This window comes from Sturnira hondurensis, unplaced genomic scaffold, assembly GCF_014824575.4.
Source record: "Sturnira hondurensis isolate 20B ecotype Veracruz unplaced genomic scaffold, ASM1482457v3 Scaffold0012488, whole genome shotgun sequence".
Lineage (NCBI taxonomy): Eukaryota > Metazoa > Chordata > Mammalia > Chiroptera > Phyllostomidae > Sturnira > Sturnira hondurensis.
In genome coordinates, this window is record NW_028085119.1 from 2,703,180 (window position 1) to 2,716,378 (window position 13,199).

The window sequence follows — 13,199 nt, forward strand, 5'->3', positions numbered from 1 at the left end:
ATAATAACAAGCAGGTCAAACTTAGATTTACTGGCGTATTGTGGGGCCGGTGTGTTCAGGAAAACATCTATATCCACGAGCACTGACACAATTAACAACCGTGGGCACCAGCAGTTTTTGACACAAAGTTTCAATACATCTGCAGAAGAGATAGCTATTTTTCTTCCATTACTTCCGATTCACATTTCTTACTCCATGTGCATCCAAAGTAAAACAAAGAAAACTCTGTGTCATTTATATCAATGCTTGGGGCAAAAGGCTCTTCCATGTAAAGAGAACTGTGTTAAAAATAAACACACGACTAAGGGGCTTTCCAGTTGTGGAGGCCAAAATCACTGCTCGCTGTTTTCATAATCAGACTAATTACACGTGACCGTTGAACAATAAAAAGGAACAAGGTTAGAGGCAATGATCCCCACACAGTGAAAAGTCCATGCACAACTTCTGACCCTCAGACTGAAATGCTGACGGCACTCTGCAGACAGGGGGCCTCGCCAAAGACAGACAGGCAATGGACACATTAGCTATGTACCAGGTGTCATGTGCTGTATTCTTATAATAAAGTGAGCTGTATTCTTATAATATGTACTGTACTCTTACAATAAAATGAGCCAGAGAAAAGAAAATGTCATTCAGAAAATGATATATATGGAAAAAATCCATGTATAAGTGGACCTGCACAGTTCAAACCTGTGTTGTTCAAGGGTGAACTGTTTTATTACTTGTTTCTATAGCCTTAACAACAAAAATAAATTAAGACAAAGGGTCTAAAATAATGACATGGAGTTCAAAGATAGAGAATACCCTAACTTAGGCAGTCACAATATTCCACAATGATAACATGATCCAAATTACTAAAGGCAAAAATCCTTAAGAATCTTTTATCCTCAACCAAAAAGGAGTATAACCAGATATATGTATTCTTTGTCTGTTTACAGGTATTCAATTATATTCCAATGTCCTAAAATTTGACAGAATTGTATGTTAACTTACATAACAAAAAAAAATTTATTCTTGGGCCCAAGGAAATATTTTAGAGTTGCTTTTACATGCTTAGGAAAGTCGGAGAGAGGGTATAGATAAGGTTTTAAAAAATGTAATTTTAGAGCCTAGCTCAGAAAATTCAGTATTTCTGGATGACATGTATGTCACTATTTGGAGAAGCAGAAAGAACAGTCATTGAAGGAAAGCATAAGTTCTTGAAAAAAATCAATTTTCTTTAATTTTTACAAGTATTTTCAACAAGAATTTGTTTGAATATGAAAAAATAAAATGTCTTTAATTGTACACTACCAACAAAATGCACTACAACAATCAGAGCACTTTCTAAAAGCCTGAGAACGAGAATTATGGCTAAAAATTTTAAGACCTCTGTCGGTGTTTTATTAATAGATATTTTTATACTTAACATAAATAATGAACTGTAACGTGGAAGGTCACATATATTACTATATTTTTATATGTACTTTAAAAATGAAGCTTAGCTAAATGTGAAATGATCTCAGTTATATACATACTCTCTATCAGAAAGTTAATATGACATCACTAAGTCCCCGACAGCGCAATGGTGTCCGACAACTATCTATCAGATATACACACTGCTGAGCTGGGAAGGAATATTCAAAAGGCCTCTGTAAAGAAAAAAAAAAGTATGTCCAATCATTTCTCTTGGAGTTTTGGCCCTGGCAAATAAATTTCTCCTTTAGAATGCGAAGTACCACGTTAAGAAGATTTATAGAATTAAAAGTTTCTTACTCAGGTAGAAGAAGTTTCCAGGAAGGGAATTTTCATTCAAGTTGTTGTAAGTCAAATCAAGGACCTCAAGAGCCGGGAGAGAGCCAAATCCTCGAGGCAGAGTGTTTAGTCTGTTCATGCTATTGGTGGGGAAAAAATCCAAGACGTCACATATGAAACACATTTAGACAGATACTCCGATCACCAATGTGTCACGTGTGAGGGGCTGAAACTCTAAAAGGGGCCATAGTTCTACAACCACTCTGTGTTGTCTTCACCAGCCTCGTGACGTTAGTCCGAGAACTCATGTGGCCATGAAACAACTGAAAATGCCTTAGTTGTCACTTGCTCCAATGGTGATGCTCAATCATTTTTACACACAAAACATTAAATCACCACAAAATATGTGCCCTTCCAGAGAAAAACTTCCTTACAAATGTAGCAATAATAACACCTCAAAAAGAGACATGGTAACCTTTGTAATTTTCAGACTTTTCTCCCCAAAAGGAAGGGGAGAAAATCACTTCTTTATTCTGCACCTTCTAGCATTCAGAATGATCCCCAGGAAGAAAGGTGGTTACAAGGAGCCGAGAGAGGGGACCTGGGTGGTGGCCGTGTCACGGGAACAGAGTCTCAGTGTTACAGGTGAGAAACCCCCGGGGACTGGCAGCACGGCAGTGCAAATACACTTGACACAACTGAATCACACACTTAAAATGGTTAGGATGGTAAATTTTATGTTACGAGAATTTTACCACAATTGAAAATAATATATCTCCAATGAAATGTAAGGCAAATTATTTTTCTATTATTCCATTTTATAATTTTTTCAAGACCCTATTTTTCTTAACACCATTCCCTCTGATTGTAGGTAAAAGTTGGTTTTAAAATGATTTTAAAAATATCTAATAAAAGCTGACACGTTAAAAGGTGGGAGGAACTGTGCACTACAAATAATTCTGGACATCGATCTTTCTCACCGGAGCTACGACCGGTGAGAAAACCAAGGGTGGTTTTCTACCCCTGACAGTTGTACCAAACCAGTTTACCCTCGAGTCACTCCAATGGTTATGCAAACAAATTCTTTGTTTATCTGTGGACATTTTCCAAATGTGTACTGGAAATAGGAAAATGCATGCACGTGATAGAGAAATTTACAAAACTAGACAGTCAAAGGCTCTCCGCATCTTTCTTTAAAGTTTTTTTTGTTAGAGATTTTTAAAATGTATTTTTAGGTAGAGGAGAAGGGAGGGAGAAAGACAGGAAGAGAAACAACAATGTGCAGTTGCCTCTTGCGCACTCCCTGCTGGGGACCTGGCTGGCAACCCAGGTATGTGCCCTGACTGGGAATCGAACTGGCAGCCCTTTGGTGGGCAGGCCAGCACTTAGTCCACTGAGCTATACCAGCCTGGGCTGTTCAGCATCTTTTTTCTTTCTCTTCTCTAAAAGCAACAGGAAGGACCCTACTAATGCTTCCTCTTTAGAACACTTGGATCTCCTGAGGTCCTCTTGGGCTGCTCTTGCTTCCACAAAACCTTGCTGGCCAAAGGCAAGAATTTTTCTCACCTCCACAATGAAGGTGCTCACACACTTAGCCAAAAAAAGAAAAAAAGAAAAGAAAAAACTCCAAGTCCATGAACACTCGTGCTGTGCTTGGCGGAGACTTCTAACTGTTCAGGAGGGGGGCTCCAGCGTCTCACCAGCAGAAGGCTATCACAGAACAGTTGGCCATGGTTCTCTCAAAGTCAGATTATCTCCAAATAATTACACACAGGTAACCTATGGAGCTACGTTTTTTGAAAAATAACTCTGTAAAATGAGTCATGTTTAAAGAATTAAACCCAAACTCTACTTATTCAGATGGTCTAAAAATCCTCTCTCGCCTTGCGATCAACAGAACAGCAAATACTCCATAAAACTGGAAAAGCAGCTTTGCTTGAGCACGCCCTTTGGAGTATGCACACACATGGCCTAACTGCTCCACTGCAGGGGCTCCTGCACTGTGTACATTTCTACTCAGGCTGCTTATTTTCAGGAGTCTGCTCCGAATGTCTTGCCTTAACCAGAACTGTGCAGGCATAAGTAATTCTACGCCATCGAGGACAGAAGTATCCCTTCTTGAAACCCATCTTAACGCCTATCCCAGAGAACTAAGAATTTTCTTCAAACTTTGGCAACCCCATCTACGCAGCTACATAATTGACTACAGAAAACTTTATACGATCTTCAAAGCACTGAGAGCTTCTAACAAACAGCTCTCAGGACAACAGAGAGGTGACTAAAGTACATTCAACAAAGACGAAAAGTTTACGACTCTGTCCAAAGGGATCTGGATCCCAGGGGAGCAACCCCTGAAACCTTCCGAAACCTGTCTCCACCTGTATCTGTTTCACTGCCCAGTTCACCAGGAACGTCACCCAGCACTCTCACGGGGCTCCCGACCTCTAGCCACGCCTCCCGCAGCCCCTCCTCCACACAATCCTTCTGGGCTCATCTCACACCCGCTGCTCCACTGTGCAAACCCCGCAATGGCCAACAGGATAAAACTGGAGCTCTTTCAGTCGGCACACAAGGCCCTTCGGTAGCACACTGACCCCTTGCCGATGGTTTATTTGTATATAGTCTCTTTCCACAACTGTGATGCATGTCCCATAGGGCGGGATGGCCACCACCTACCACACAGGCTGGTACACAGCTGGGAGCTCCAGAAGTTCTCATTAAATGAAGAGCAGACATTCATGCTCCTCTCCTCACCTCTTGCCCTCCTGCTCCCTCCCTCACTTCACAGCACCGCCAACACCCTGCAATTCCCAGGACATGCAGTGCTCTGACCTTTGACCTGCAATTCCCAGGACATGCAGTGCTCTGACCTTTGGCGTGAGTCATTCTCAGAGTCTGAGACGTCCTCCCTCTGCTTGGGAGTGAGAAGTTCCTTCTGGGGCATCAAGTCTGGGCTCCAGCACCACCTCTGCAGGAACTCTTCCCCTGAGGACCTCACCTGTAGACTATCGCACTCCTGGACCCTCTGCCTCTGCGCTTCTAGAGCCTGCCACACATCGGGGACCCAGATGGACACTGACAGCGGCCCTGTCCCACACTGAAGGCCAGAGACTAGGATGTCCACCACTGGCCCCAGCACTAGCAAGGTTCCTGATGTGGCACAGGAACCTCCCTAGTCCCAAAGTAAATGAATTAATAAAGGAAATAATGGCAATGATAAGCGATAGTACACTCATGCACTGCTTCCTATGTGTTAGCTACTGTTCTTATATGTAAATAACAACGTATTTAATAATTTTAAAAAGTTAAGAGTAAGAACAGATCTAGTTTTATGAATCTAGTTTTGGCTTCTTTTCACATGCAAATTAAATAGCATGAGAATAATTTTTAAAACAAAGGTATAAATGGAAGATCCCTTCTATTCTGATGGGTATACAGTTTCCCTATTGATGGGGAAAAGCCATTTGATTTAAAGTGGTATCCCTCCTTCAGATACTACTTCCCCTCTGACATTAGGAGAAAGAACGCTCATGGACCTTGAAAAGATCACCTCTCAACCAGAATTAACATCAAAATAAGAGTGTCTGACCAAACTCCCTGTGGAAAGAATGAACTAAACTAAAACTTATTCCATGAATGAAAATTTCTTCCTATAACTGCTTCTCACCAAATTGATAAACACCTGGCCAGCTTCTGTTATTACCCATGTAAATCGCTGACTTACTAGAGTGTTTAATGGCTATAATTTCACGAGTACATTACTTCATGAATGAAGCATGGGTGGGCAGTTCCATCCGCCAGCTACGACAACGGAGCTGCAAGTCAGAAGCCCAAGTCCTGGGCGCATCTATGATGTCTCGTGGAAAGGGCTCCTCTGCTTCCAAGCTTGGCCACCAACCTTGGGGCAATCAGGAGCAAGTCACTTTGCCTCCCAGAAAGGCTTCCTCTCCTGGAAATGAAAGCAGTAATGCCTGCCCTCATCATGACTGACAGGGTCAAATGCCGACATGAGGACTCTGAAAACTGTAAAGTAATATAGGGACACAAGGTATCACTATTATTCGCTGCTACCTGCTTCTGCAGCCTCAACTGAATCAAAATCCCTCTCTCCGTTTTTGTCTAATGCAGACACAGGACGAGAACCCCCTGACTATACAACAGGAGCACAAGAATCATTAAAGCCAAGTTAAGAAGTGCATCCTCCCCTTCACGGAGGGAAGGTGCTTCGTAAACTACCTCTACTTAACACAGAGAGGAAAATCAACCCTATTAACAACTGGTCTGAACAACTAAAGGTAGGCAAATACGTCCCTACTCGGTTAACATCACCAACATAAAATTTTATTGGAAACAAAATAAGTTTAAAAAATCCCTATTGCACCAACAATTAGCTTCCGAATCAGCTTTCAAATAGATATGCAATAATGTAGGCCATTGCAAGGATGTATTAAAACAATAAAACTTTTTAAAAACCCAAAACATGAAAAGAAATGGGCCATCAGCTTCTCCTGGGCAGGAATGCGCACGGCACCGGCCCGGCCCACAGCCGCCCTCCCTCCACACTCCCCTCACCTGCCCCTCGCTCCTCTGGCTGCTACTCACCCGAGGTTGAGGTGCTTCAGTTTTTGAAGGCTGCTGATCTGCGTGGGCAGCTCCTCAATCTGGTTATTAAAAAAGTTAAGCACTTCCAAATTCTTCAGTTCTGCTATGTTTGGTGGCACAGCTACAGAAACAAAAATGCAGACTGTGAACACAGGAACCTCGCCACTCACAAAGAATGCCAGCAACACATGGCACTTTGCTTCACATGAGACAGAGCTGACTATCCGATAGGACCATCCAATTCATGGACACTTGTTTTGCATAGGTTTTTCTTAGGTTGAAACTCACCTTTGAGTAGAAAGGGAAATGTTTCTTCAAAAGCAAAAAAGAAGCCCTAGCTGGTGTAACTCAGTGGATTGAGCACGGGCCTGCGAACCAGAGGATCGCGGTTCGATTCCCAGTCAGGGCACATGCCTGGGTTGCAGGCCGGTTCCCTGCAGGCCAACTCCCAGCAGGGGATGCACGAAAGGCAACCATACATCGATGTTTCTCTCCCTCTCCTTCCCCTCTAAAGGTAAATAAATAAATAAATAAATAAAAATCTTTATTTAAAAAAAAAAAGCAAAAGAGAATTTTTGTGCCATTACCAGTTTGTGAGTGAATATTATGAAGCATATAAACTTTTACAATTTTCACCCAATGTCTAATAAGTGCACCTGCTTCCTTCCTTTTCATTTCCTAGCAGCGAACTCCGAATCCCTTCCTGAGTGTCAATACGTTCGTCAAGCTGTTTCAATAGTCTGATATATGAAGACCCGTTCTCTCCACAATGCATCAACTCACAACAATTCAAGTCTGACCTTAAATGATGAGATATTCAACCGACCCAGTCTCTGATTTTGGCCTCTGGCCTTTGTACCTTGAGCAGTACACACAGACACACACACATTACATCAGATTAGCAACAGATCAATGCACTGTTATTACACAGAAATATGAAAAACCAACTCAGTAGCATGAGATGAATACTAGTATGCAGCTCAAACATTAACATAAAACAGGGTCCTCAAAGGTTCTTTCTTCCCTCGAGTATATACCTGCAAATATAAATTTAGAAGAAAATGCATCTCGAAAGTACAAACTCTCAATTGGTAGCAGAAATGCTTCCCATAGACTGTATTTCACGCATTCATTTGCTAGTTTAAGCTTTCTATAAGATTATCTCGGTCAGGAACTTGTTGCCTATGGTTTAAGAAAACACCAGCACTAAGACTACCCAGACAATTGAACCTGGCATGTGGGCGCTGGGTACAACACAGGCAATGGTTTCGTCTCCTATCAGTACATTTACTTCCCGTCCCACGAGTCCCCTCCAGGGGACGCTCCCGAAAGCTGAGAAAACCTGGCAGCACCTTTTCTTACAACCACTACAAAGGTGTGTAAAATTCCAAACACATATCTAAAATATCTACAGAGAGAGCCATTCCAAAAGCTCCAGTGTGTGACTCCCGGGGAATAAGTAAAGACGACAGGCACACTGTTCAATCCAGTTTGGGCTCATCATTTTCAGCGTTAGAAAATGTCTAAGGTATCGAGGACCTGATTTCTTTTCAAGGGAAGAAGGTTTGGTAAAAGGTAAGGGAATTGCTTTCATTGGAGGAAGGGACTGTGAAGAATACAAATCACTCTAGACTAAGGCATGTGGGAAGAGGCAGTGACCAGGAGAGACAGTGAGGGAGGCGTGGACTTGTTACTGCAGAGGCTGGAGGTAGGCATGGAGTCAACGGGCAGAGGTTAAGGGGATAACCAAGACAGCTGGAAACTGCCCCCAGAACCCACGCTCTCGGACACCATCATGAGTGCGTGTGAGCCCTACCTATGCAATTTGACTGCAACAACACGTTTTTAAATGTGTACTCATAACACACTTTCCTGCAAATGAATGATATTTCCTTTGTGTAAACGATCCTGAAGAAAATCGGGCTGTGCCTGCTGAGCCAGCAGGTGTCAGCTCACCTGTTCTAAACCTGGACCACGACCAGGTGTGTGAGCTCCGCAGATGACAACACGTTGCTCGGAGACCCTACCCGTCTCCCTGTGCCCCCTGCAGCTATCACAGAGTTGCGCTCCCTGCATTCATCTGGTTAGTTTGAGGAGCAATAAAGAAACTTAGTGCAACCAGGAGAAAATGATGATCTCAATTTAGCCACAAACCAAGAATAATGCAACAAGAATTACTGCTGCCTCCCCAAAGTTACTTTGCCAATGCAATTAAATGCTGGTCTGAAGGTATCGCCTATTTGACAGAATGAGAGATTATTTCACTCTCCTTGCTAAATCAGTCCAATTTAAAACCACAAATTATGCGAAATGTGATTTAGGGCTTTGTTTTGTGGACACAAACAATAACCCCACATTCCATTTACTAAACCTCTCCCAGCCATTTGGTGCCCACGTGAATTTTGTGCTTAAAACTCCATTCAAGCTAGATGACGGAAAAAGTTACACAGCTAATATTCTCCCTAAACTATATAATTTTCCCCATGGCCATAGTAAAAAGCAAAAGAAATTAACATTCAGACCTGTCTGGAAAGGATAACGTTTGCTCTTTCAACCAATATTTGGCGAATGCATATTATGTGCACAGCACCATACTTTTTAGCACCTGGCATTTCAATACTTTGGGGATCAAGTAAGAGAGGCAGACTATTTAAAGAAAGCAACCTACAAAAGAAGGAGTATCAGAGCCAATAAATAAAAACAGGCTCAGTGCGTAGAAAATTCACTCACTCCAACAAAACTGTCCATAAAAAAATAACCAGCCGACATAACAAGTTGTACAATAACTAGACCATATACATACATGCCAGGAACAATTTATGAAATGCTATTATGAAAAGGCGGTAGCAATATTTCACTGGTTAGAATATCCTGATGGGGGTTTTCAGGTATCGATGTGACACATCGTCAGGAAGAAGTATTTTAAAACATAACTGAACAATGAGCATCAAGGTATTTCTTATTATGTCTTTAGAAGGTTCCTTTTTCACCACTCCATCCACATTCTGTGACCCCAGCTGTACGCATGCGGCCTGACAAGGGACTCCGCACAGCAAAGGCAGGGCGGTGTGGCGCAGGGACACGGGAGTCCCAGCCTGGTCATCAGAGGCTGGCTTTGGCCTCCCTGACCAGCCTTTAAATGCTGTGTGTCCTCACTCAACTTAACCTCTCCCAGCCTCTGCTTCCTCCAGACTCAAATGAGAAGGCTGGATTACAACCATTTCTAAATTCTCTACTGCCTGGCTTTGACATCCTGTGACTCTATGGGCTGGATTATGAAAATCAATGCTATGGATATAAATAATGCAACAAATGGGACCCTCAATTAGGAAGCTCAGCCATGTAGAACTTTGCTTATGACAAAAAATTTATTTTTGGTTTTTTAGTACCATTTTCTGTCTAGCAATGATGGGTGCTTTAATGTTGAGACTTCAGTTGCTAGATTCGGGAGAAAAGTCCCTAACTACTGTCAGGGGATCCCTGGATCTGAAATGCCACATTCTTCTCTAGTCCCAGGATTGGTTGGCTGCTGGGGACACTCTCAGCCCAGAGTTTCCACTATGTTTGAAAAAGGTGACAAGATCTAAAGATGTCACCCAAAAAACTATGCCCAGAGCCTGATCTCAAAGTATCTTCTGGCCACCTAAGAATCGGAATGCTATCTTCGCTAGAGTTTCTCTATCTGAGAACCCTGTGAGCCTCCAACTCAGCTGGCAGCCCCCGACTGGGTAGAAGCCCAAGTACCTAGCAGGGCTCAGAAGTGGGCATCAAAAGGAAACTTGGCCAATCTCCTACACTAAAGTTCCTTTTAAAAGCTTCCTCGGCAGGAAACCTCAGAAAGCACTCACTGGACTCAGTGGACAGAGTTGCTCCAACTGTAAGAAACCATCAGAGCCCTGGCTGGTGTAGCTCAGTGGATTGAGCATGGGCCTGCGAACCACACGATCGTGGTTCGATTCCCAGTCCGGGCACATGTCTGGGTTGCAGGCCAGTTCCCGGCAGGGGACCCGTGAGAGGCAACCATACATTGATATTTCTCTCCCTCTCTCCTTTCCTTCCCCTCTAAAGATAAACAAATAAAATCGAACAAAAATTAGTTAAAAAAAAAAAGGAACCATCAGCCCAGCTCCGTTCCTGTGTAACAGCCTGACTTCTTCCAGAAGCTTACATAGCTGCCCTCGTCATATGGTATACGTACAACAGGCGCAGCTACCGGTGCCGCACAGCTGAAGCACAGTCACAGAGCCCATGAGACACTCAGGGACACCCTCCCCGACTAGCCAGCAGCACTTAATGGCCTCTCCGAACAGCAGAGCCTAAACAACCTGCTGTTGTAATAATCAGAGATCTGTTCTAGAAGCATTTTATTCTGAAATATGAAATTAATAATTCTACAACTAATACTTATTTGTAAAGCCTTTTAGGACTTTACCCACACGATAACAAATAACAAGTTAAGTGTAGCCAAATCTACATTGGGAATGTAAATTGGTACGGTCACTTTAAAAAACAGTATGGAGGTTCCTCAAAAAGATAAAAATATGATCCAACAAATTCACTTCTGAGTATTTAGCCAAACAACCTAAGTGTCCACTGACACATGAGTGGGTAAACAAAAATGTACTATGTATGTATATATATATATATATATATATATATATATACATACATATATATGATGGAATATTGTTTAACCAAGAAAGAAAGAGAGACAGATGGGGTGGGGGAGAGAAAAAGGGGAGAGAAGAGAAAGAAAAAAAGGGAAGAGAGAAAATCAGAAAATCCTGCCACTTGTGAGATGGGTAGACCTCTGCTAAATGAAAAAAGACACCCAGAGAAAGCCAAATATTGTATGATCTCACTTATATGTGAAGTTAAAAAATAAAAAAAAAACCCACAAACTCACAGAAAAAGAGATAAAATGTATGGTTACTAGAGTCAGGACTTGGGGGCTGAAGGAACTGGATGAAGACATTTTAAAAATTAATTAATTAATTAGTAATTCAATTGCTTGGTCTCGCTGGCCATGTTTCAGGAGCTTGGCAGGCACAGGTGGCCCAGGGCGACTGTACTATAGGCAGCATGGATATGAAACACCGCCATCACTAACCAAATGTCTGCCAGACAGGGCTGCTTTAAAGCAGTGCACAAACTGCCGAGTACATCACAATTGCCAGAGGGCTTTTAAAACACAGACTGGGGCCGGGGTGCCGCACAGTTTATGATTAAGTAGGTCTGGGGTGGGGCCTTCAACTCTGCATGGTGGTGATGCTGCTTGTCTGGGGACAATATTCTGGTTCAGAAAACTTTTAACTCATTGGTGACATCGAAATCATTAACCTAACAGGCATATCCCTTACCCCACACAATAGTGCTGAATAAGATCACAATAATCAATCTCACCCAAGCCAAGACTCCTCTGTCATGTCAGTGAGCTACTGAGCCTGCACATGGATAAAAGGGAACAGAAACAAAAAACAAAAGACAATCCAGGTGGCCAACGCACCCAACCTCGAGGCTGCCTTCAAACCACTTCAGGTGGACTTGCACTTCCCCACACAGATCTTTATGGTGAGTCAGCCTGGCGTAGAACAGGAAGCACTGAGGGGGAAAGGAAACACTGAATCCCCTAGCCCGCCGAATTGAGTTACGCTGCGGCAACCCCATCGTGCCCGAGTGTGCGCACATGGCAAGGTGCCATCTGCCGTACTCTTGGCCTTTGAAACGTGGAGGCTAAATGTAGAATGCTGGGTGACCATGACAGCACAGAAAGACCAGCTGGATGCAGCCCAATGGGGGCTTTTTGAGCAAAAGCAAGCACCTTGTGGCCCCTGAGGCAAAGAAACAAAACTGTGAAGAGTGACAGGCTCTGGGAGCAGCAGGCACCACGTAAAACATAAGGACAGGAGCTCGCCTGCAAGCAGCCCACGGAAGGGCCGGTAGGGCACGCACGGGTCTCCAGAGCCTTATGGTCAGCACTAGCAGCCAGCTCCTCTTCAGCCACAAAAAGTTGGTAACAGACCAGGCACCATGTTCCCACCCACGGCTGCTGGGAAGCCAGAACCTGCGCAGACCACATGCATGTCTTTGTCATAAGCGCGTGCAGGGTGAACTCCATTACCACTTCCAGCAAACTTCTGAGTAGTCCAACTATTTCGACAGAAGCACGCAGACTGTTTTGAGCTCAGTAGTTCCTGTAAAGGAAGGGCACTAGGCTGGAGCGTGGAAACCAGGGAACCCTGTCCCCATATGCCTCTTTGGAAAACCAAATTTGGGGTTCACCCACTGCCTCCCTCATGTGAAAACAAGAGACGGCGAAGCCCCCCTGTGCAAGGACAGGAACTCTTACTGGGAGCTGAAGGCTGACAGCAGCACGTGACCCGGCGGTGTACTCCTTCCTTGCTATGGGGCTTATTTCCAAAGTGCCACAGACCCATGGGTCAACCCAGGCCAAAGACACCAGAGATGGGATAAGGTAAAGCCAAATGCAGTGAGCAGCACGGCTGCCCCAAATAGGACACACTTATATTAAATATAGCAGACTTCTGTCTGTTGTAACACAGAAATATGCTTGGTCGGATTTTTATATGCTTCTGTTGCCTTAAAAATATTTTTAATTTAAATGCTTTAAAATTTTTCCTCTAAAAATATCTTTAACAAAAAAGAATAAAGTAACGGGGGTATGGCAGAGGATATTAAAATGAGGCTGGGTGTTTAGATTCCTAAGTTACACTGACAACAAAGTGATTATGAAAATTACAAAAAACAGGAGAATACATGAAAATGAGTGAGATTACTCATTGCATACACAGTGGAGGGAGAAAGAGCAGTTCAGAGAAAACCGCGAAAGCAAACACTGCTTT

At 43.2% G+C, this 13,199-nt stretch overlaps 1 protein-coding gene across 2 annotated transcripts in view; it reads right to left on the minus strand.

Annotated features, from left to right (window-relative positions):
• The window catches only part of RSU1 (Ras suppressor protein 1), a 177,600-nt gene that overhangs the window by 130,597 nt on the left and 33,804 nt on the right, over positions 1 to 13,199 (minus strand). For both annotated transcript variants that reach the window (XM_037060771.1, XM_037060772.1), the window contains 2 exons: positions 6,337 to 6,457; positions 1,756 to 1,874 (listed from right to left, as the gene is read on the minus strand). In XM_037060771.1, the coding sequence (XP_036916666.1) occupies positions 1,756 to 1,874; positions 6,337 to 6,457 (240 nt within the window). The remainder of the gene's footprint in view (positions 1 to 1,755; positions 1,875 to 6,336; positions 6,458 to 13,199) is intronic.